This window comes from Poecilia latipinna, unplaced genomic scaffold (assembly GCF_001443285.1).
Source record: "Poecilia latipinna isolate Pla-1442-1.1 unplaced genomic scaffold, P_latipinna-1.0 Scaffold2449, whole genome shotgun sequence".
NCBI classification, from domain to species: domain Eukaryota; kingdom Metazoa; phylum Chordata; class Actinopteri; order Cyprinodontiformes; family Poeciliidae; genus Poecilia; species Poecilia latipinna.
The window spans coordinates 62,161-86,666 of NW_015115065.1; the positions used below are offsets into that span (position 1 = coordinate 62,161).

A 24,506-nucleotide genomic window follows, 5' to 3' on the forward strand; every position below is an offset into this window, starting at 1 on the left:
AAAAAACATATTACAACAACAACAACAACAATAATAATAATAATAATAATAATAATAATAATAATAATAATAATAACTTGTATTTATGTTGTATGTTTTAACATATCTACCTCCATATTCCTCGAGTCGCTGTTCGATGTTATCTGAACTCCTCTCATCAGGCCTGACGAAAGGGACATTATCTCGGCTGCCGATTAGCTAAGTCTTTTCCAATATGGCAGCGTAGTGCTCTTGGAGTAACGCGGCTGTTACATGTCAACATGTCTCTTCTCCGAGTTTGCTCTCTCGCCAAATGCCTCGGTCGGCGCAGTTTAGCGGACGTTCGCAGGTGTTTTGCGGACCGCTGCCAGCTGTGTGTCTCTGTGAGAAGCGCCGCAGTCAGACGGATTTCAGGTAAGCCGCAGAAGGGAACTCTGTTCCTGAGGGATACCAGTTTATCCTCCATGAAAAGTTTACTCATGTCTTCTTGTCTTACCCTTAATATAGTTTCTACCTTTCATTTCACTAATACTCTGGTTTTGCTCAAAACCTCAATTATTCGTCCTTCATCGAGTAGCTTTGTTAGCTTCGTGGTTGGTCCACGTTCTTACCTTGATGTTGGCAAACAAAGTGATAAAATCACATGTTTTCAAACGAATACACAAAGTTCATCACCAACTCTTGTTCTCGACGATGACTTCTACTGCTGTATCTTGATGGTTGGTGGTTTAAAATTTCTTGTCTCTTCGTCCTTGAGCCAGAGACTGAGGTTCCAGATCATGTAGCAACACGAGGTTTTCTCTTTTTGTGTGTCACTGCGGGATATTTTGAGTTTATACTTTAAAACATACATGTGACCTTAGAGTTTCGGTGTCAATATACTAGTTATGCAGTATTGCAACCTCATAGATGTGCACGGATATAGTATTGTAAGTGTAGTCTTTCAGCTGAATGAATTGTCCCTTATGTTTCCGTGTTTTGTGTTCATATTACTGACTGGATGAGAGTTGTAGTGGCATTATGAAAATGGAAAGTAGCGAGAGAATTGAGAAAGAAAATTTACAAATGCATGTTTTTTGAATATCTGCTTCAGATCAAGAATGAAAAACAAAATGTTAGTTTTTGAGAATTACAAGCATGTTTATGTCGGAGAGATGAACCACACTGTGTTTGTTTGTTTCTTTTTGTTTTTTCTTTCTTCCAGAAACACCATTGTACCTACAAAGAAGAAATATTTCGTCTGTAATCCCGAAATCAGAGGATGCAAAGAAACGTGTTCATGAACAGTCTCAGTTGTTAGATGGTATGTTGACTTAGATTGCAGATATCACTTTTAATTAACAAAAAAGAATTGGAGAATCGGCTTTTAGAGGACTTGCACACACAATGCATGTTGCAAGGCAAGCTCCAGTTTTGATAAAACAATGTTTTACCAGACAAGTAGCAAACCATATTTTAAGTTTCCCTCTGAAGTTGTTCTGTGTTTTGTGTCATTTCAGTGTAATGTGATATTTCTCTTCCCTTTCCTATTCACAGTCCTTGAAGCCAGGATACAGCAACTCAAATCTGACATCGTTTTAGATGTCCAACATGCAAAAGTCCAGTTTCTTAAATCTCCTTCTTTTCGGGGAGGTCTTTCATCTGTAAGGACTCTCAAAGGATCCTCTAAAGACAAAAGCGACATTCCTAAATCTGGGCAGGCGGTTACAAAAAGGGCCTCCAAGTCTCAGCCGAGCCGCTGGATGGAAAAATTATCTGAGGAGAAGAAAAATAAACTTAAGAAACAGCAGATCCTCCAGCAGAAAATGCAGAGAAACGCTAAAGAAAAGCTACCGGGGAAATCTAAAGCTAGCAAAAGTACCTTAATGCCCACAAGTACAACATATAAAACTATATCTTCTGCCGCAAAGAAGAGGAGAGGTGGCACGAAGCTGTCAGACGAAATCCGCCCCTCGGTTTCTTCAGCAGCCGCAGTAACAACAGCCGCCACCTCATCAAAAGCAGCCGAGGCACTTAAAACATCTAAACAGAAGCGGAGAGACTCCAAAAGTAAAGTTTCTGACAAGGACGCAACAAATAAACCAGAGGACGGAGACCTGGCTGAGATTGAGGAGCTTGAAAAAAGACTCAATGAGCAGGCACAGCAACGGATATGTCTGAGTACAATGGAGCGCTTCCAGGAGAGCAGCACGAGAAGTTCCTGCGCGGACATCCAGCTCAGCATCCGCTGCTACCTGGAGGCGTGCGTGTTTATGGGGGACGTCGAGCGCTCGCAAAGGTTCCTGCTCAGTCAGCACAGAGTTATGAGTCGACGTAAACAGCTTACCACAGATATTTACAACATTATGATGAGGGTGTGGGCCAAAAAGGTAAGTGCCAAACATCCGATTTTAGAGGGTTAATGCGCTGCCGTTTCCTTGACAACAGCAAAGTTCTGCAGGTTTTATTTGGATTTTATATAACGAAGCTTTCACCAACTAGAGCGTAAATGTGAAGTGGAAGGAAAAAATATTGCTGGTTTCACCACTTTTCTTGACAATATCCTATTTATATTCATATCTTTTTTTCCATTTTCAAATTATAGGTTGAACAATTTCCTGTGAGACGTTCAAAGTCCATGTTGTTTTGTAACCTAACTCTTTAAGGTTACAAGGCTGCATCGTTTTGCATCTTTGATGTGTTGCTGACGGTTCATTAAGTTTCCCTAGCTAAACCAATACATTGAAAATTATTGGTTTATTTACGACTACCAGAGTACAGGAGGATGGATCCAAACTTATGACACACTTTTCAGATTTTTAGTTGGAGAAAATTTTAAAAGCATTTAACCATTTTCATTAGACTTCACAGTGATGCAGTAGTATGTGTTGGTCTAACACATCAAATTCTGATAAGTTACGCCACAGCTGGTGATTGTGAAAAATTAAAAAATGATTCACGGTGTAGTTAATATCTTTGAAAGCATGTTACAGTTGTTATGAAGTCACAAGGAGATTAGCGTCTTTCATGTATTTGTATTACGGTTTCAGCCAACTATGCTTTTACACTTTTATGTATGGCTTTCAGATATTAGAGGTTTGTGTTTTTTTTTTTTTTTTTTTTTGTTTTTTTAGGTTTAATTTCCTTTCTTTTTTTTGTGTGTTATCAAGCATAAAGCGAGGAACATTTTTCTCAAACACATAATCGTGGTTCTCTTCTCTTCAGGGCACGTTGAATCAGATCGGTCGGATCTTTATTCTGCTGGAAGAAGCTGGTCTGAAGCCAAACGTGAGCTCCTACTCTGCTGCACTGGAGTGCATGGGCCGAAATAAAAACTGCCCCCCAAAAGTAATTTCGAGGTACGTTTGCGAATGTGCACATCAGTATGCAAACCAAGATTACGAAGAAATTGGTTTAGTATTATAGTATTTTGTATTTTTTTAATAGATTTATTTAGAAATGTTGACATTAACTGGGTAAGAAAAATATCTCTAGGCAAAGAACCGTAGTAACAATACCAGAGTTTTGCCACCAGGGGTCATACTCTGGCTGTTTGTGTCTGGTAGTGTATTTCCTTTTGGAAGATACAGTTGCTGTTTGGTACACTCCTCAGCTTCATCATTACCTTAAATGCTGACTCATGTAATTAAATTGCATCTGTTTAATATATATCTTTTGGACAATTGCACATTTACTATCCATTTCTTATTTTAATCTTTTTTTGTTGTTGCAAATCTCGAAAAGCAAGCGAAACAAATGTCTGCCAGACTGTCAGTGTTGAGCGTTTTTTTTTTTTGTTTTTTTTTTTTTTAATGAATCTGCGAGACAAGGCTCATGGCTTCAAGAGAGAAAAGTCCATGCAGCAAAATTGCTCTGTTTGCATTTTGCATCAGTTGCCATTTATCAGTCGGTCTGCTCCCCACTATTAGATTTTATTCGTATTTTGTGCTGCACATAAGATTAGTCTGGAGTTATTGTGGCTGCAGGATATAGTGAGTTTCCTCTTTAATTTATCTCAATGCATATTACTACATAGACCCTGTTTATTTATTATTTCTGCACAGACACATACAAAATGAGGTAAACAAAAGGAACAGACTGAAAATATAATACAAAAGACATACAAAGTGGGTGATGGGTATGAGACAACAATGTTTTTTGTTCCATATACTATTTCAACAAGGCTAATAGGGATTCAGAGGAACCATCTCTCTGCGACTTGAACAAAGATCAGGTTTTATGGAAATGGAAATCACTTGAAAAGTCCCACAGAGGGATGAAGAGAGATACAGAGAATCCTGGACAGGTCTTCCAAATTTTAAGAAAATTAGACATTGGTGTTGGCAAATCAAAGCCTGATTGGTTTATCTCTAGTTGTTTACAACTTGCTAACTAATGTTAGCAACCAAAACCGATACTTAGAGTCTATTATTTTAGTAAGTTTTCTTTGCCTGCTCATAAGATGAATCAAGCATTTCAGTCCAAGAGCACATAAGTAATTTTTTATGCACTTTATTTGAAGTTCAGTAGAAATCTGCTTATTCGATTGAGTTTAAAATGGTTACCTCTATCAAAGATGCTGACTTCCAAAAAAAAAGCAGAACTTGGTGCTAGCAGTAAATGTTGCATCTGTCATCTTTTTTCTCTCTGAATTGTAAAGGGAAACTGACCGTGGTGTAGAGTAACATGAGTCACACATGTATTATCTTTTAGAGAGTTTCATGTTTAACTCTTGAAATGTGATTATTTAGACAAAGTAGGAGTCTGTTCCCCTTTATCAAGCCTCATTTCAATAAAACATAAAACCTGCTTTCCCTTTTTACCCAGCTTAACCATCTTTAACATGAAAAGCCTGATCGATGATTGATTTATCGGACATTTTCTTCCATTCAGGGTCCCATACACTTGACACGGTTGCATTCGTAATGTAAAACTGTGTCATATTCATATCCTCATATGATTCCTGTTTCAGTAACGGCGCACGCAGGAACTTATGAACACACACACGCACACACTGGGAACATCGCCCTATGCTGTGCGGTCCAATAGCAGGCCATGTAGCAGGCCGATAAGGTTGGCAGCGAGATTGGGTTGGTCCATCGATCAGTGTAAGCTGATCCAAACATGACATTGTGGTTCTGCAGCGTTGCATTCTTTCCCCAGTCTTTCCTTTATTTTAACTTCCTCATTATCATCCTGAGCCTAGTCAGTTTTTTTTTTCTTCCCCCCGCCCCTGCCCGCACTCAAATTTTTCTCTCCTATTAAGTCACTTCTGCCACATCCTTACCCTGAATGTACCCTTTTATAGTTTGCGACTCTCTCACAGAGACACACGCACTCATCCCTTTAAGATTTCCTTTTGAAAGCGCTGTGTCCTCCAGAGCTCTGCGTTCCCCAGGGTGCAGCAGAGCAGTCACCAGGCTGATTATGCTCTATCTGTCAACCTCTCTGCCCTCTTTGTTCCTCTGGACCACACTGCCAGCTCCCAGACTAATCCTGCCTTTGTTCGAGGCTTTCTCGTTTGCTCAGACCAAAATTGCACGTTTCAGCACGAGTGTCTCCAAGGCGGGAGGGGAGAATGCCGTGACCCCCTTTGCATCGCCGTGCGTCTATCTCGAGCTGCGGAGTGCTTTTGTTTTTGCCGGTGACAAACAGATCCCAGCTCTCTTCTGATTAGTTTTTAATAGGTGGAAGCTGCTGAGCCAGGGTTTTCTCCTGACGTTAATTAGCTCACTGTTATTTATAATTGTCTGGAGTAAAAGGTGTGTGCAGGCTGAAGCAGAGCTCTGCTGTCCTCTGTGACTGGTGATAAATGGGTTTCTTCTCGCTCCCTCCTCTCGGCTTGGTGGTGGTGGTGGTGTTGTTTTGGTGGCCTATAGGGGGCACTGCAAGCAAACGCACCTAAGGCGACGTTGTATTTATCTTGCCTGAAAGTTTTGCAAACATTCATTTTTTAAGCTATTGGGTGAAATACAGCCAGCCTACAGCCTAATGAGTGAGCATGATAAATATGATGCATTCAGAGTAAAATGTTTAAATTAAAGATGCTTCCAGGGCACTAAATCTTTTTTTTTAAAGAACAAAATCTTTTGAACAGCTAAACCAATTTATCTTTAAAGAACAAATATTTAATTTGCAGAGCCTTGCAAGGATATTGATGATGTGTGAATGTTTGTCACTGTTTGTCTCATTCAAACCATAGAGGTCAATGCATTTTAATGGGATATTATGTGGCTCAGCAACTCAAAGTAGGGCATGACTGTGAAGTGATTTTCTGAATGTTTACCAAATACAGTTTCGCATATATTCTCATTCCACCCCTTCACTGTGCTACCCTTAAATAAAATCCAATACAAATGGATACCTTCCATGGTCGGCTAATTAATAAATGGAACTCCCTGTGACTTTATCTGAGTAGTATCAATACATCTCTTCTGTAAAAACATTAGCGATCAAACAGAATCATAAAAAACACAGCAGTCAGTCCAGTTTTCAGTTCACGCTGTGGGGAATGCTTTTATTTCAGTACAATGTATTAGATGTATAATCTGCTTTGTTTGGGTCTAAGACATAAAATCCCATTGGAAGTTTGTGGTTGAAACGTGACAAAATGTGGAGAAGTTAGTGGTACAAATACTTTGGTGAGGCACTGCACTTATAGAAAGATTTTATTAAACATTTCATCTATATTCAACAGAGCGCTTGCTCATTGATATAATCTGGATTCAGTAATGAAGACTTTTTTCTCCCTCAGGGAGATCTCCTGGTGATTCTATTCAAATATAAATTTCACTGTTGTTGTCAGGAGCCATCTGGGCCCGGATCAAACTGTTCGGCCTGACAGAAGGATTGTCGATGCAAATGCCCAAATTTATATTCTGTAGCACTTTGCCTTGGATTTTTTTTTTTCTTGTTCCTTTTTAAATCTGAATTAATCAGATAGTTGGCAGGTCATTATTATTCCAGCATCCGCAGGCAGGTCAGATGTCGTGAACTTTCAAATTGTGATCTGACATAACAACCATAAAGTGGGACACTTCTGAAAATCTGCGTCACGTGTTTTAATGGGCTGGCTTCTGTAGAAGTGTGTGATGTCTACTCTGTAGTTAAAAATGTCTTGTTTCATGAAATGCTATTGTAATTACAAGAAAGGAACTGGATACAAAAACTAATACATGAGTCTATATTCTAAAGAAAATCCATATATAACCAGCACCATCAACTCTAATTATTTATTTTGTGCAACTACATCTAGTAGCAGCTGTTTAATTTAATTGTATTTCTTGAGTTTTTACATAGCTATAGAAATGCCTCACATAAAATAGTCTAAAACCTGCATATAGTTTTATCCTATATTTTTCTGTTCAATACTGTCATAAAGAAAATGTTAACAGGAGTATTGGATCTTGTTGCTTTTATTATTTTATTTTGTGTTTTTTTTTTTTTTTTTTTGTATCCAGATTTGCGTTTAAATATTCTGTATATTGTTCTCTAATGTTCTCTAATGCATGAAAACAAAGCAAACATGACTGTGCTGAAAAGTTCTTTTGTGATATTTTCTATTACAAAAACACGTGCGCACAAAACAAACTAACAAAACAATAAACCTGTACTTCCAGAGGTTGTTATTTGATATACTTTTAAGAAGAAATATTTATTTTAATTCTTTGAATCCTTTGTCTTTTACAATATTTTTCCTAACTTCCAGGTCAAAGCTTTTATTCGAATAACATTTTTTACATACATTTTCTGACTGTTTCCAATGAAACTCAACAGGAATTTGAGCTACAGAACAAATCAGTGACCCAGGGGTTGAGATCAACTCTCACTGGTGAAATGTTGAAATTTTATTTCTTGTTTCAGATTAATTTAACGCAACAACCTCTACTTTTTTCATCTTGCAAAAGCTTTGGCAGCCGCCATGTTCTTTGATGCGCTAAAAATCTGAAAAATGTTTGGATTCACGGTGAAAAGTTTGCTGAATTAAAACTAAGTTTATTCATATAAGTTTGCCTGTGTTACAATTTCTAAAAGAGACTTTAAAACCTTTAGATAAAACAGAAAATCAGATCAGCCTGTGGGGAAAAAAAACAAACAAAAAAACCCACGACTGTCTATAAATCACAAATTGCAGGAAAGAAAATAACCTCCCACCCTCTGGCTGTGTCTCGTTGTCCAGGTGTCTGGATCAAATGAAGAAGGATGGGCTGTCTGTGGACGATCTGTTCAGGGAGTGCGTTTTCCGACAAGATGAAAGGGACATGCTGCTGAAGGCAGTTCAGACTGTAAGACCAGACTACGAGCCCAGCCCCACCCTGAACGCAAGCCAGAGTTCCTCACCACTTGTTAAGGACTTCTACACAAATGTAAGTCGGATGGGGTTTCAGCGGCTGATCATTCGCCAGTGGCGGCGGCGATACGTTGCACTCACATTTTCCGCAAGCTCCGATATTTCTCTTTTAACTACTGTTCAATGAGTATCCAAATAGAAACAAAAAACAAACACTGATGCCTTCGTTAAAGTTAATCAGTGCATCTAGCTAATTTAGGTAGCTAATTGGGATGTAGATTATTTTGTGGCAGTTTTGTGTCCAATATGCTTTGTCAGGTGAAGCACCAGAGAGTGGGGTAAGCTGTCAGAAGACTCCAGTGTGACTACGATAGATTTGATTTTCACCGCTTAACAACCAGAAAAGCACAGGCCTATTTATAGTCACCCAGCTCTGCTGTCTAATGGCTTCTCTGCTTGTGTTGCCTCTCTTCCTCTCACCTCTTCTACTTTATTCTCACCTCCCTTTCTTCTTAGGCATGTCACGTGACTCATCAGCAGCTTTTTGAACAATTGTTGTATTTTTAGCCTGTGTCCATGCACCATTTTTTTTTTTCTTTTTTTACTTTACTTGTCTTCTGACTGATTGTCATATTTTTGGCCTGATTGTGTTAGATTGCTGCTAACGGCATGTGTTGTGTGATTTTATTTATTTTTTTTAAATCCTGAGGTCATGCAGTGATGATACAAGGAAAGTAGGCCCTCCTTTATGTGTTTAATAAAACTCATCTTGTCTTTACCTGGTGCTAAGGCTACTGCCAGTATATCCAACTACAAATGAACAGCAAGACATGATGTATTATACCCAGTCATTATTTATTTAAAGAAAAATATTGCCAAAATGTTGCATCAGTATGTGATTTATTAGCTTCTTAAATTTCCACTGGGATCAATAAATACAGGCCATCTAATCTAATCTCACTTGACCTCTATAAGCAAAAACGGGATGGTAATCCACTTCTTTACGACCTCTTACATTGTTGTTGTAGGGAGTTGTGTCTTACCTTCTTAAAACGGACTTCGTTACGTCGTCACTCATATTCATTTTCATTTGTGATTGTGCTTGATTTGAGGCTTATACTTTAAAGCAAATTTGCACTAGCTGAATCTATTTAAGATGACTCAACAAAATTACTCAAGTTTTCCAAATAAATTTTTAAGGGGTTTAAAGCTGTAGCATGTAAATTTTACAGACAGTATTTTTCTTTATTTTATTTTATTTTTTTACATATTTATTGAATCTTTCACTATTTCCTGACAGTATAACAGAGAATCTGTGCAGGAGTACACTGATTAGTCAGAAACAATCAATCAGAGCCATGATGAGAGTCTAGCGCTGTCATTCATACTTTGACAAAAAAACATCAAAGAAAAATAAAAATCGTTACTGTCAACGTGAAAATCTTGGCGAAGAGTTTACCACTGAAGCCAGCAATTTTTTTGTGTCCTAAAATTATAAAATGTTAAAATTGAAAGCACCTTTTAATCTATTAAGACATGTATAGCTAAACCAAGATTATTTATCCATAAACTTGGCAGAATTAAAAATATTTTTGTTCAAGCAATGATTTTTTTTTTCTGATAACAAATGAGAGCAGTATATTCATGTTACTACCAGTCAGAAGAAACCTATTGGTCAAATTAATTAATAAATTTTTTAAACTTGAATCTACTAGGGTTATTGATATTTTTGGCTTCTTCTGAAATATGAGAGCAGGTTAAATGTGCCTGTTTCTTTAACAGCGACTTTGATAGCCTTCGTACAGGTAAATTACTCAACCACGACTCTGACTTTTTGGCAGGTCACAAGAGCTTAAAGGCCGTCCAAATAACTAGATAAGAGAGGAGCAGCCCGGACGGCCTCTGGAGAGTTTTGATTCGCTGTTTGCAGCAGAAGCCCGGTCTAATTAGAACATTGTTTGTTGGTGTGAAAATGAATTTTGATGAAGCTGTGGATCGTACAAAATGCAGTTTGATCTAGTTTCAACGTGTCTACAGAGACTGATGCGTTTTTTTCTCATTGATTTATTTTGGCCTTCGTTGCTGTTAATCACGCTAACCATGCAAGAACTAAATAGTGCTTACTTCCCTATTCAAACTTTATTCCACTCGGTTAAATATCTTGAGTCTGCTTTTCTGGATAACTTAAATACCCATTGTCTCTGCATTCTAGCCATCTCAATGGTTGGTTGATGGTTTTACTAAAATAGTTGTCTGGAACAATTTGTATTATATGATACTCAGGACATTACATTGCCTCCACAGACTTGTCTTCTTTCTTCTTTCTATGCAGTTATCTTTCTTTCTTTTCTTTCTTGATGCCATGTGTTCCCCAGGTAAGACTGGCCTATCCATGTGAACACATCGCAGCCGGGCCACCTTCTACAGTTGCTCCATGGTTGATGCTTTTGTGACTATTGTTGTCCCTTTCAGCGGTTTCTGAAGACATTGGACTTTAAAATTCTAGTGAACCACAAATAGAGAAAGCTTGGATTACCAAAATTATTGGTCAGAATTCATAATTTTACCATTATGGAGGAGACTGGGCTCAACCTTTTTGGGACACTAGGTCAAATGTCCGCTGTTAAAACTTTTAATCTTACAAGCATGGATTGGGAAAGTCCTATTTTCCGCAATCATGCAACATTGCACAGATAATAGCTGAGACACAGCAGCTGTGCATCAGACATGTTGATTGTGCAACGTGCAGCACGCAGCACCGCACAGCCGGTGTGAAGCTGCTGCAAAGGCTCATTTTTTATGCACCTGCGAGTTTAAACGAGGTAACCTCCAATCGTCTGCTGGCAAACATTTCATCCAAGACGCTTGTTTCTCTACTCTGTTGTGTAACACTCAACTGAGCCTTATGAATGGACCGGTTGGTTCGCAAACAAGCACAGGGTTAGCTGGGAGTGTGTTTTCCATTTCAATGGACTTTAAAAATTATTTAGCAGTGAAGCTTTTGCTTCAGACTCATCAAGATTCTATTTTTGTGGAATTAGGCTTGGTGACATTATTTAAATTATCTTGTGTGTCTGTCTGGATTTTGTTTCTGTTGTAGAGGGACCATCACACTTATCCCAAACTCGACTTCACTCAGGAGGATCTGCAGAGGCGTTTTCAACATCAGCTCAGCGTGGAGCAGGCCTGCACCGTCACCATCGACTCTGTCGAGGCGATGAAGCCCGTCACCGAAAACATGGTTAAAATGGTAACTATACTCCCCAGCTGCATGTTTTCAACCTATAAAAACAAAACCATATGTTGTACTGACAGCTTAAACTCGTAGGGTTAAAGTCCTCTTGGGTCATCCTTGTAATAATTTATATCCAGGCTTGATGCCTTTTGGTATCTGGTGTCCCATTCTTGTGCTCAGCCTTTTCTTCAACTCTGGCATTTGCAGCCAGGCCTGGCTTGCCTGCCTCTGCAGATGGGCTATGTGGGAAGCAAGCAGGCAGAGAGTCCCTGGTGGTCCGGCAGCATTTACAGACTGCCAGCGCTGAATAATTATGCATTGTAATGGAGCCCCTCTGGAGAGAATGTGCAGTCACCTCTCGCTCCAAAGTCTGAACCGGTGTTTCTGCTTCGTTCAAACTTCTGTGACACTTAAACCTGTGGAAGAAAGAACCGCTTATTCCCTCAATAACAATGCTTAGGTCATTTTGTTTAACCAAGATGTTCTATTAAATTTACACAAATTCAGTTTGGTGAATTGGTTTGGTTAATTTGACAAAATGTAAAATCATTCTAGTGTATTAATAGTTTTCCACAGTTGAAAATAACATAATTTCATTTTTTTGTTTCTGCCACCTCCCAAGGCTGTTGACTGGTTGTTAATAGTCATACTGGATATTTCTATCTGATAGAAAAGTTGCTACAGGTTAATTAGCACATGCATAAATTAATCACGTTGCATTTGCATTCATCTGTTTTCCACTCCCTTACAATCTGTCCTCATTTCTCATATACTTTCCATCTTTGGATGCATTCAAGACCAAATCAAATTTAAAATTTATTTTGTTTGTGCATCATTTAGATGAGATATTAAGCTGCATCAGTCTAAGATTTATAAAAGCTGCTACTTAAGTAAAATCAATATCTTAATTGTACCATAGCTAAATAAAATGGAAGGCTTTACTGTCTGTTAGTCTTTTTTTGGTTTTCCAAACCGATGGATACAAATATGTTTGTTTGTGTTATATCTCCTTTTTCCAGAGTCAAATATCCAGGAAAATGAGTCTATCCTCATTTGCATTGTCTGTTTATCCACGAGTCTATTTGGAATAAGCCTATCCCAGTTTTTTTATTTTTCAAAATCTCATTTTGGAAAGATGCATAATGTGTTTTTCCCACTTTCATCAGTAAAATTGTTATACCAAACCATCCCTAACAATATCCCACGCACACAGCGACTCCAGTAAAGTATACCTGGTGTGTGTTTTTGTCTCTTGCGTTGGGATCGTTTTATTTTTGCTCTCTCCGGTGGATGACTTCCAGTTGTGTTGTCTCTCAGAGGGAACTGCTGGCAGAACAGCGGGCACAGTGGCAGAAGGTTCTCCTCCAGGCGCTCAGGGAGAACAAGATGATCCTGACCAAAACCAACACCAGGGACTACAAGCTTAACCTTTATCCATATCTCTGTCTGCTGGAGGACAAGGAGTACGTTGACATTATGATACAGGTAACGCGAGCCCGTTGTACCGACCGCATAACAAAATGTCTCAAGCCCACAATGTCACTAAGACTTCCCTGAGTTTGAAAGAAATGTCATGGATGCAGAGGAAAAATATGTCATTTTTGCAGTACAAACTTAATGTGTTTCATTGTATTGTACCAGATAATAATAAAAGTTTCCAATTTATATTTATTACTATGTGTGTTTTAAATACTAAAGTTTCTGTATTTTCTGCAGAGTGTTTCTAACCTGCCTCCTAGTGGGGAGTCCCTGAAGATTTTAGCTCATGATCTGGGCAACAGAATCTACACCAAGTACTGTGTGAGACAGAAGCACCAGAATTGCATTGTAGAAAAGCTGCAAAGTATTTATGGTGCCTACACAGAACTGCTGGCCAAAGATACCAAGGTAAAAAATAAATAATTATATATTAGATTTTTTTTACATCCTAAATCCTGAGAAGATTAGTTTGTTATGCGAATGATATATAAAATAGATAATGTATATTTATACTGTGTTAATCTTTCAGAGAAAACTGGCTATTTTCTTTTAACCCATATCATTTCCACTGCAGCAGCCAGTCCTAAATCAGATTAACAGGGTGGACGTCTGCCAGTATGGTAGTACTTCAATAGGTTTTGTCCAGGAATGTGCAGCCATTGAAGATGGTGCTAACCAGTTTCTACTGGTGAATGTCTCCAGAATTTTCTTTTCACTTCCAGCTGTGACAGATGATATTTCCTGTTATCTTTAAATAACAGGAGTAGGTGGGAGTTCCTGTTTTCAAAAACAATATTTTTTAAACTAGACACTAATGTTGAATATCACTGTGCTTTACAGCGCTTACCTTTAAATGCATAGATACAATTGTCTAACCTATGTTGGCAAAATTTTTAGGTCAATTAAATTATATGTCGACTTTTCCTTTTAATGAATTTAGTACATGTGGTAAATCCAAAGTAAATTTGAATCAGGAACCCAACATGCTGCTGCTGAATGGTTGATGTTAACGGTCCATTGGGACAAGGCTTTAAATTGTAAAAAAAAAAAAAAAAATCAGTTTTTGTTACAATCTTCTTATAGTGTAAAAATTATTTAATTTCTCCTCTGTGAAATCTCTCATTTGAACTAAAACTTTCACAGTTACACATTTTCTGAGTTTGCAGTAATGCTGCATATTGCATATATATCAATTGTCCTTATGAGTGCAGCTCATTTAGCATCCATTAGTGTTGCACATTTCCAATGACTTTGGAGTGAATTTGCTGCTTAACCATGCCCACCACAAAACAATGTTTTATGCTTTGTTAGTCATATTTAACACTTTGTTTTCATTGCATTGTGGACTGCACTCTGCGCTTGTGCTCTGGATTTCAGTTTAGCCCTGATTGGAAAAAACAAGATGTTTTTTTGTTTTTTTTTATCTAACATTGTTATGAAGTTTTGCATCTTTCTGTCTTTGCAAACCAAGCAGCTCTGTTACATCTTGATCTTGTGATAGATAATGAGAAATATTTGACTTACTGTCTTGCTTTAATGAGAGTTTGCACTCTTTGTCCCTAACTTTGTGTTTTGATGGCTTCATACGCCCTTGGGAAGATGCTAAAAATATCACAATTGTAACAAGCCGGATGCTTGTTTAACTCCTGTTAGGAAGAGAGGAAGTTTATTAAGGTACTTGTTTTGCCATCTGAGGTCATTTATATGCAAACTTTGTTGTTTAAAACAATGCCAATTATAATTTTTTTTCAAGGCAACTCATCTAAAAGTGTTGCTTGCTTGTCTCTGTTATTAGTTTGCATGTTTATTTTTTCCATGCACCAATTTTGAGGCTAGTAGATGTGCATCAAAGCTAGCAATCTTTATGCAGATTACTTAAATAAAAGTGTCAAAAAGGTTCTGGTGTTTTCCTTCAGGTGTGCAATGTCCTTCCAAGGGAGCAGTGGTGCAAACTGGAGATGGAGCAGAGTTCAGGACCCACGCTACAGGGCGCAGAGACAAGTTGGCCGTATGTTCTAATGCTGGAGCTGGGAACCTTCATTGTGGACATAATGGTGAAGAATCTTAAAATTAACAGTGACATCCTGAACCCCGCCTATGACAAAAAGCTCATCCCCATCCTCTACCACATGTATACCTTCCGCAGCACCAGACAGGTACAGACCCACTTTGTTATGTGCAGCCTCTCTGATGTAATTGTACCTTACTTGAAATTTACTTGGGCAAGCTTCACAAAGTATCAACTCCACTCTTTTCACAAAAAAAAGAGAGAACTTTCTTGTAGCTGCAAACTTTCTGCATAATCTGCATTTAAAGACAGTTACAGCATTGATGTTTGTAATGCAATTTTAACTTTTCAAAACCAAAGAAAATGCAGAACATCATTTTGATTTGTGAGGTTGGGGGGGGCGGGTGGAGGATGAGTCAGTCTTACACAAAGCAGAACACCACTGGATTCGAAACATGTTGGTTGTTTTCCACACAGAACTTTAGATGAACGTCCAAGGGACTGTGGAAATGTGCACAGCCTGACGCCAACGGTTATCGGTCACCCTTAGTGGTTAAACTAGGAATTGTGTTTGTCGTTATTAGAGGATACCGCAAATGCGGCAGTATGAAGAAAATTTTATATATATATTTTTTTTAGAGACTAAGAGCATTTACTGACCCACTGTGATGATTTTAGATTTCCAAAGGAATCATGTTGAAATTATGCTGAGAACCACAACCTGTCTTGGAGTGCGGCGCTGCAACGAGCTGTAACCATAAAGCTGCTGGACACGCACTCGACTTTTTAGCAGGATGCCAAAAACTGATCAGGTCTGTGCTAGCTGACCCTGAGCCAGTAACCTGACAGTGGAAGTATCTGCCTAGGTTTATAGATTTTTCAAGCTGCAGTATGTAACATTTATAAAAAAAATAAATAAATAAAATGTTGTGATACTCATAGATGTCACTATGTTGTGATAGGTAATGAGAAATACAAAGGAAATCTGTTTGGATTTATACATTCACAGTGTCAAACATCTGAATTTGTGTGCTGACAGCTTTCTTGATTCATGCTATGCTAGTCGTTATCTGTTGGAAATTGATTAAAAAAACGTATAGGTAGGTTCTTAAGGGTTTGTGCCACCCTCATTTACATGCTGCGCAGGGTATAGAGCCACATGAACCTTTTTAAAAAATCACTACTGTTTAGGTGCAGATGTTTGGGATTCTTATTTTAGTGACTCAGAGTAAAAGTTAAAGAAGTTTTTGAAAACTTGTCTGAAAAAGCTCTCCAGAGGATTAAGAATAAAAGAACAAATGAACAAACCTGTTCCATTTTTAGCCCTCCCAATTTGTCAAATTAGCTCCTAAATTAGGGATAATTATACACAATTACATTAAGTAATTGAGAAAGTTATCGGTGAACTAGCTGTACAGCTGACCTTTTCATGAACAAAGAAATAAGGAGTAGAAACAAAAAGAGCAACCTTTAAGAACTTGACCTTCACTTTTGTCACAAAGATTGTTCAGAAAGCCTGTTACCTTGAACACTTGAGCGCCCTTCTATCCAGCATGAAGCTCCTAGGAGGGTGATTTATAAAAACCACTTTCCCCTGGTGGGGAATGGTGGTGGTAGCAGATGAGTAAGATGAATAGGGCCCGGCCTAATCCCTTTTTTTTTCCAGCGTCCCCTTAATTGGCTCGCTGATTTACTGCCGTGGGAGCCTGCAGCAGGCTGAGGTGACCACGCTCGGAGAAGCGGGCAGATGTGTGGGTTGCTGAGCTTGATGCGCTTTGACAGTGAGACATACTCTAGTCAAGTTTAATTCTTGTGTAATTTTCTATTCTTGTAGATTCAGACCCTTTTCTCCACAGTGATTAACCCATCAGGGGGGATCCTAATGATTTTACTGCACAGCGTGAAGGTTTGAGTCATTGGAGTGACGCTGAGGTGTTTCTGTCAGGTTACAGTCAACAAATGAAGCTCTTTTTATTCACTGCTTCACGCATGTTAAGTAAAGTCAGACCCAATATGCATAACAGCAAACCTACTCGAGCCATCTGCTCTAGCAACGACTTCTGACAGATATTTTACATTAAACTTTAAGGGAATATTTATATGAGTAAAATAATTTAAAAATATGGCGTTATGCATTCTTGGAAAGTCTGATAGAACTGTAGGTATTTCCCAGGACTGGATAGATGTGTAAAAGAAAAACCAATTGGTGGCAACAACAATTTGCTAAACTTTTGAGAAGCAATTAAGCCTCAAGCTCTTTTTTAAAATGCTTTTTTTATTTTACTGATTTTTATTTATTTATTTTTCTTTCTATGAGCAACTCAAATATTCCTACATATCAGTTCAGACTCCACTTGCATTTCACATGGTTTTCCCTTCAGGTTGGCTTCATCAAGCCACACCCCATCTTGACACAGATGCAGCAGGAAGCCATGGAGACCACGCTGACCTTTGACTCGTCAGTGATGCCGATGCTGTGCCCTCCGGTGCCGTGGACATCGGAGAAGTTCGGCGCCTACCTGCTCACCCCGGCCAAGCTGATGCGCGCCACGCACGGGGCCACGCAGCACGAGGAACTGCTGGAGAAGTGTCCGAATCTCCACCCGGTTTTTGACTCGCTCAACCAGTTGAGTAATTGCGCCTGGAGGGTCAACAAGCCAATTCTGGACATAATCATCTCGATCTTTAACGACCGGGGCAGCGATAAGCTGGACATCCCTCCGCCTCTGTCAGAAGCCCCTAAAATACCCCACTTCAACCCTCAAGACCCCGACTACACAGCCAGCGAGAAGGCACACATGAAACGAGAGGTGATCAATGCCAAGAAGAAGTGCAGCGAGATGCACAGCCTGCGAATGGACGCTCTTTATAAACTCTCCATTGCCCACCACATGCGGGACAAGCTGTTCTGGTTTCCCCACAACATGGACTTCAGGGGCCGCACCTACCCATGTCCCCCGTATTTCAATCACTTGGGGAGTGATGTGACTCGGGCGACGCTCGTGTTCGCTGAGGGGAAGCCTCTTGGTCCCAAGGGTTTGGACTGGCTGAAGATTCACTTGGTCAACTTGACGGGGCTGAAGAAGAGGAGCTCACTGCAGGGACGTCTGGAATACGCCGACAGCATCATGGAGGACATCCTGGACTCTGCAGATGACCCTCTGAACGTTAGTTCACCTTCATTGTTTTGATCGCCTTCATTGTTTGATCGAAAGTGTGTTAAATTATAATTGGCTCGGTAGAGGGTGTCCGCGCATCTTCAAAAAGTTTTAAATTAATCCATCTAAAAGTAAGTCTTTAAATTGTCTTAGTATTAGATACATAATACACAAAATCAAACAGCAACGGAAAGACAACATTTAAGACCTGTAATTAACATATTGAAGGCCAACTTACTTTTTAAATGAATTTAAGTCTTTCAAATATCTTATATTCATTTGAAAAACAAAAGCTGGTCTTTAATAAGTTAATCACATGTCTTAGTCTTGACAGGACTATTTAGTCTCATATATTTTATCTATTCTTTTTCTTGTGGGACTTTTCTGTCATGCAAAAGCCTGAGTCACTCGGACATCTTCATTAAGTTTTTTGACTCAAAATGTTTGAGGCTACTGCTAACTCACTGCTAGCGAGCTAGCAAGAGTTTTGGGTCTACCACACTGTTGTGGGGTAGACCCAAAAGTTGACCTTTGGGGTCTATTATGGGTCTCAACTGGCAACGTTATTGCCACTTGGCTGGACAAAGTTCATACGTCTCTTCTGAGATATAGGTCTTACATTTCTTTCATAGTGGTCTTAAGTATGAGTTGGTGAAACATGCAGAAACCCTGCTGATAGAGATGTTTTTAAAAAGACTAAATACTCTAATTGTACAACAAACAGTAACCAGTATTTTCTGCATATGTTTATCAAAGCAATCTGTTATGTGTGTGCCTTTTTTTGTCTCTTTTTAGGGCAAAAAATGGTGGATGGAGGCCGATGAGCCATGGCAGGCACTGGCCTGCTGCATGGAGATCGCCAACGCAGTCCGGTCACCGGATCCAACTAAGTTTGTCTCTCACTTTCCTGTTCACCAGGTACTGAGAAAAAAGAAAAAAAAAACTTTTAAAATTACTTGTAGACATTCTAACAGGTGTCTCAAAGGAGGAAATATTATCTTTAGCAAATCTTCCTGTCATTTTATTTTGACAGCTCTACTTGGTGTTGTCGTGTTGGTTATTGCTTGAGGCATAAACAGGGTTAAAAATGCATGTGACTACAGACTGTGAAACTGTTTAATATTATTATTTGTCTTCACTATAAATAAAGGTTGAATGAGTGAGTGAAGGAATGAATACTCAGTCCTTCACTTTTTCTTTTTCAGGACGGCTCCTGCAACGGCCTCCAGCACTACGCAGCTCTTGGCAGAGACGTTATCGGTGCGACTTCAGTCAACCTCATGCCCTGCGAGGTGCCCCAGGATGTGTACAGCGGCGTAGCCCAGCAGGTGAGCAGTGGTGGGCTTTTTGTGCAATTTGCCAGCATTTAGTTCCAGCCTGTACTCTGCAAAAACCTGACGTTACACAACAGGAGACGGGATTTTACGAGGCACGCTGCAGTTGCTCAGTGGTTATTATTCAGATGACTCACTAAGTCCCAAAGTGAGTGACAAGCTGAGCATGGAGAATATTTTTAAGTTTCTAAGTTTAGGTCTTGCATTTAAAAGTGTTTAGTTCCTCTTGCTCTGCATCAAAGTCGAGGGGAGAGAGAAGACACTTTGTTATTCTTTTAAAGTTTATGTGTGTGCATGCATGAAAGCACCCAGGTTGCAGAAACACTTAAATTGGTCCCAGTTGTGACTTTCTGGCATTTCAGAACAACAGGATTTGAACTGAACCAAGGACAAGCCTCTGCTCCTCTAAGGGCAGTGACTGTAACTTCACACTGAACGCTATAAATTTGAGATTGCTGCAGAACTCTGCTTTGGTGGGCTTTGTCTTCATCTGGGCTTTGCAGTTATTATTCGATTATACTGTTTATGACATCAAGCGTTGAAACAGTAAACGACCACACTGAAATAAATAAATAAAAATCTTTCTTATTCATAAGGTAATAACCACGTAATTTGGGACATACAGTGAGAGCTGTATGTCCCAAATGGAATAGAATAAAAATATTATTTAACGTGGGGAAATTCAGATGTACCAGCAGCAAGTTAAAGCTAAGTAGAAGCATGCATATTCATACAAATTTAAAAAAGTACATAAAAATAAGAATTAGACTGTGCAGTAAGGACAAATTTACAACATAGGAGAAATGTACTGTACAATTATTAAAAACAGCATACCAAGATTTAAAAAAGTGAAACTGAATTTGATAATTTGAAGAAAAAACTAAATATTCTTATATATGTGTGCATTGAAAAATAATATACTACATACAAGAAGTGAAAAAAAAAACAATGAGGATGTGCAAAAAATAATAGGAATATAAACTTCTTGAGTTTGGAGCAGTGATGGTTATAGTTTTACAGCAGCTGGAAGGAAGGATCTGCTATAGTATTACTTTGTGGACTTAGGATGTAGCAGTTTTACGCATGAGGTTCTAAATCCATTAATGAATTTTTCAGTGCTATGCATCTCAGATGGTAAGATGTGTTTGTGAAATATTTTGAATATATGAAATATTTTAGAGTTGACTAGTTCCCAAGCATAAACAAAAACGTGAGACATTGAGCAGGATTTTAGTGTGATCTCTTTAAATATTACCTAGTGTTCTCTTGCAATGTAGATGTGCAAATATGTGGATTATCCGGGGATTAAGATGCATCTTATGCATCCACTATGTCCCTTTTATAAAATCCCAATTAACTCCATTGAAGCTTGAGTTTGTAGTAAGACAAAGGGTTAACATATCTCAGCTTTAGCAATGCACTATATTCTCAAATTCCCTTTAATAGCTTGACTGATACAGAAGACATTTTTCTATCTCCCAAAAAATGTGCTTCAGGTCGAAGAGCTGCGAACTCGGGATGCTGCAAAAGGCCTGAAGATCGCCCAGGTTCTGGAGGGCTTCATCAGCAGGAAGGTGGTCAAACAGACGGTGATGACTGTGGTGTACGGAGTCACTCGTTACGGAGGGCGCCTGCAGATCGAGAAGAGGCTAAAGGAGATTGATGAGTTTCCCAAGGTACAGCAGTGTGTACAGCGAACACACTTGTATTTTTAGCCTTTAATCAATGTGATGTCACGATGAGGGTTTCCTCCTTTTTCCTCCCAGGTTTTCTTACTTGCACAGGAAGCATTATTGCACCTTGAATCGTTTTTGTTATTGTGATCTGACCTGAAAATTAGTTGTGGGACTCAATTTAATTAAATCAATTTAATTAATTTGAGGCTTTGCAATGAATTCATCTGTTATAAAGCATATTTTCCGTTTGAGATTAATACTCCTACATATGGTTCATGTTCAACAAATTAAACAAAGAGAACAAGCAAATGATCTTGTTTTACTCAGGCCCTTTAAGTAGCAATGGTTTTTTTTTTTGATTGCTTTAAATTTCTGATGTTTCTGTGTTGTCTGGAAAATATGGAAATGCATCAAAAAAACATTTGTTTCCAGGTTTTTCCGTTCGTTCATTCTGACATGGAAAAAGCATTTTCACCTGGTTATGCAGAGTGACTCTCCCGTCATAATCTGAACAGTGCAGCGAATGTCTGCTGAGTGCAAACATGTTGCGGCTGTTGTTTACTGATCCAGGGCAGTTTCGAGGCCAGAAATGAAGAAATCAAATCTTGGCAAAACGAGTCGGACGCGTTGTTTTCCACATTTATGCACTTCAGCTGTTTAAGATTTTCATCCGCTTGATATTGTGTCTATATATTTACGTTAAATCTGTTTTTATTTTAGTTCAGGACCTCTATTCTTTGGACATAAAAGGACTTCATGTGAATAATTACACGAATGGATGTCTGTAGAACATTCAGTGCTTATTATCTGTCCTACAGTTAACTTAATCTTAAAAATACTTGAAGGAAATGACGCATTTCACATAGAGGGCATCAGCAGAACGCCTCCCGGCACATAAACCTCACAGCAGTGCTCTAAATGACTTCTGCTTAATATCCTGTATTGGTTTTAGCAGGGAATTGGGTGGGCCTATAATTGTGACTGATTACGGTGGGGATGTGCTTTGAGCAGGAGGTAGCACCTACTGTGGAGATCATGTTCCTGTAATATGAGGATAAATGCAGTCCAATGTCCTGCAATTTATATCCATTATTTCCATTACACTTTGGATTTGCTACATTAAGTTCAACAATAATAGTAACTAAGAGCCAAACAAAAAAAATATAATAATAATAATTTCATGAATTATTTAGATATAGCGTGAATAAAAGGATGTTATTGTCTTGCGTTTCAGGACCATGTATGGGACGCGTCTCATTACCTTACGCGCCTGGTGTTCAGTGGCCTAAAGGAGATGTTTACGGGAACCAGAGAGATTCAGGTGAGCCAGTTTCAACCATGCAAACATTTAGCTGGTGTTTTACTCTAATAGTCTAACAATTGTTAGACATTGTGCCTCCGTCTGTTTTCCCTCACTGAAAAAGACAAAAGAGAAACGTTTCCAAATAAACCCACCGTCCGCCTTGCAGTTAAACAAAACATGCATTCATCTTAAATTTATGCTTGTTTGAAGTTTGAAGGACTTAATCAGCACTTATATTGTGAACTGCTATAAATACTGCAAACACTGTTACCTCTTTGTTGGGAGCTGGTTGCTACTTATCAGTCGCCTTATCAGACCTTGTCAGATCTTACATTTGCTGTTTAATATGTGTCAATTTTCATTGTGAAATATGTTTAAAACTATGACAAAAAAACTAACTCAACATTAATTTTAAAATTGATCCTAAATTTAAATCCTAGCATCGGTACCTTCATATTCAAAAACTCAATTGATTTAGGTAATGTTTCATAAAAATGAAGATGGTGAGTGAAAATAACAATTTCATGTTTTGGATTTAGTTGTTTTGCCAATCAAATTGTCTATGATCAGTGATGTGGGGGTCAAATATTGAAATGTGTTGTTGTTTTTTTCCCCCTTTATTTATTTTTACATCAAACCTTGAACAAAAAAAAACAAAACAAAAAAAAAAAACTCCCAACATTTTTGTTGCCAACCAACAGTATGTACTTTGTTATATACTGTACAAGATTTATGAGTTTAATATCACTCACATAAAAGTTAGGAAGATGACTTGTGATCTTTACATGGGCCAAAATGAAAATGAGTTTGATACTGCTTTGACCATGTGTCCAGTTCTCACATTCATTATCTTTTAGCCTCCATGAATTTACTTAATTTTACTTTAGTGTCTTTGCTTCAAATACTTTATTTTGCAGAGACACTTGAGTTGCTTCAATTGTAAAATTCTATTTCTTTGTTGTAGCACAAATCTTTCTGTTTGCGTGCGTCTGTGTGGTGAGGCAGTAAAGCTTTCTTTTTGGGAAAATGGCTTCAGACACTTGTGCAGACATGATTGCTGCAGGTTTTGTAGCGAGCAACAGCTTCTGACCTGTTCCACAACAACGCCGCCACAGTTGTTGGCCTCTCTTTAAAGCAGAGCAGCAGATTTAGGGCTGAAAGCCAAGGATCGTTTCTTGACGCAGTAGCTGGCTGAAGTTTCTGTGTTCTGTGGTTGAAAATGTACCAGAGGATCTATTTATGGGTCCGATTTATTAAATTTTGATCCAGCAGACCATGAAAGCTTTATCTCAGTGAACTCAGTCGTTTGAACACGTCTACATACACAAACACGCACATGCAAGCATGGATACGACCATATGCGCATGGCAAATATTTAGCGGATGCCGGGTACTGAAAGTATTTTTATTTATTTTTTTTGTTTGTTTTTCACCACTGCTGGTGTCGTTCTGTTGCAGGACTGGCTGACAGAAAGTGCCAGGCTCATCTCCAAGTGTGGCCACACTGTGGAGTGGGTGACACCCCTGGGCTTACCGATCATTCAGCCTTACCACCGCACACGCAATTTATTGGTAAGTCTCACCATAGGACTGACTTTCCACTGCAGAGACCCAATTTAACAGATATTTGAAAGAAGTCAGTCAGCTTAGCCAGTCGCTGCTTCTTGTAAAAGTATTTCTATGCTCTCAACCTGTTCAAACTAAACCTTACCTGAAAGTCTATATTTGTACCGACTGTCTCGCCAGAGCAAAAATCTTTTTGCTTTGTCCATCCCATTCCAGCTTCATTTTGAAGTACTTCAAAAACAGCACAGTTGACCCAAGTGCTGTAAAACAAGCACAAGAAATACAATTGTTTATTTTATATCCTTTGCAGCTTTCTTTCCAGAGGAAACAAGACTCAAAAATTATTCAATCAATATGAGTTTTAATCCTCCCATCCCGTCAGTGTCTCAGCCGTGGGTTTTTGTTTTTGTTCGTCTCGGGCTTTCCGAGTCTCTCTGGGTTTGCTGCCGGAGTGCGCCACCGATGGTGTATTGCGATTATTCTAAGTGGTGCAACTTTAA

The 24,506-nt window shown here is 38.7% G+C and overlaps 1 protein-coding gene across 1 annotated transcript; it reads left to right on the forward strand.

The window, feature by feature from the left end:
• Positions 1-166: 166 nt before the first annotated feature.
• On the forward strand, positions 167-24,093 carry LOC106937851 (DNA-directed RNA polymerase, mitochondrial-like). Its single transcript, XM_015019574.1, has 15 exons — positions 167-393; positions 1,184-1,282; positions 1,516-2,348; positions 3,184-3,317; positions 8,138-8,324; positions 11,349-11,498; positions 12,801-12,968; positions 13,200-13,370; positions 14,879-15,118; positions 17,352-18,137; positions 18,924-19,046; positions 19,334-19,456; positions 20,959-21,138; positions 22,373-22,459; positions 23,899-24,093. The coding sequence occupies exons 1-15, from the start codon at positions 261-263 to the stop codon at positions 24,058-24,060; spliced, it is 3,576 nt and encodes a 1,191-aa protein (XP_014875060.1). The 5' UTR covers positions 167-260; the 3' UTR covers positions 24,061-24,093.
• The last annotated feature ends 413 nt before the right edge of the window (positions 24,094-24,506 follow it).

What these genes read in the sequence shown, in the direction of transcription:
- LOC106937851 (XM_015019574.1), top strand. Translation starts at nt 261, where the DNA reads ATGTCTCTTCTCCGAGTTTGCTCTCTCGCCAAATGCCTCGGTCGGCGC. An exon ending in TGAGGGTGTGGGCCAAAAAG is followed by an intron (nt 2,349 to 3,183) that starts GTAAGTGCCAAA and finishes TCTTCTCTTCAG; the next exon opens with GGCACGTTGAATCAGATCGG. An exon ending in ACGTTGACATTATGATACAG is followed by an intron (nt 12,969 to 13,199) that starts GTAACGCGAGCC and finishes TATTTTCTGCAG; the next exon opens with AGTGTTTCTAACCTGCCTCC.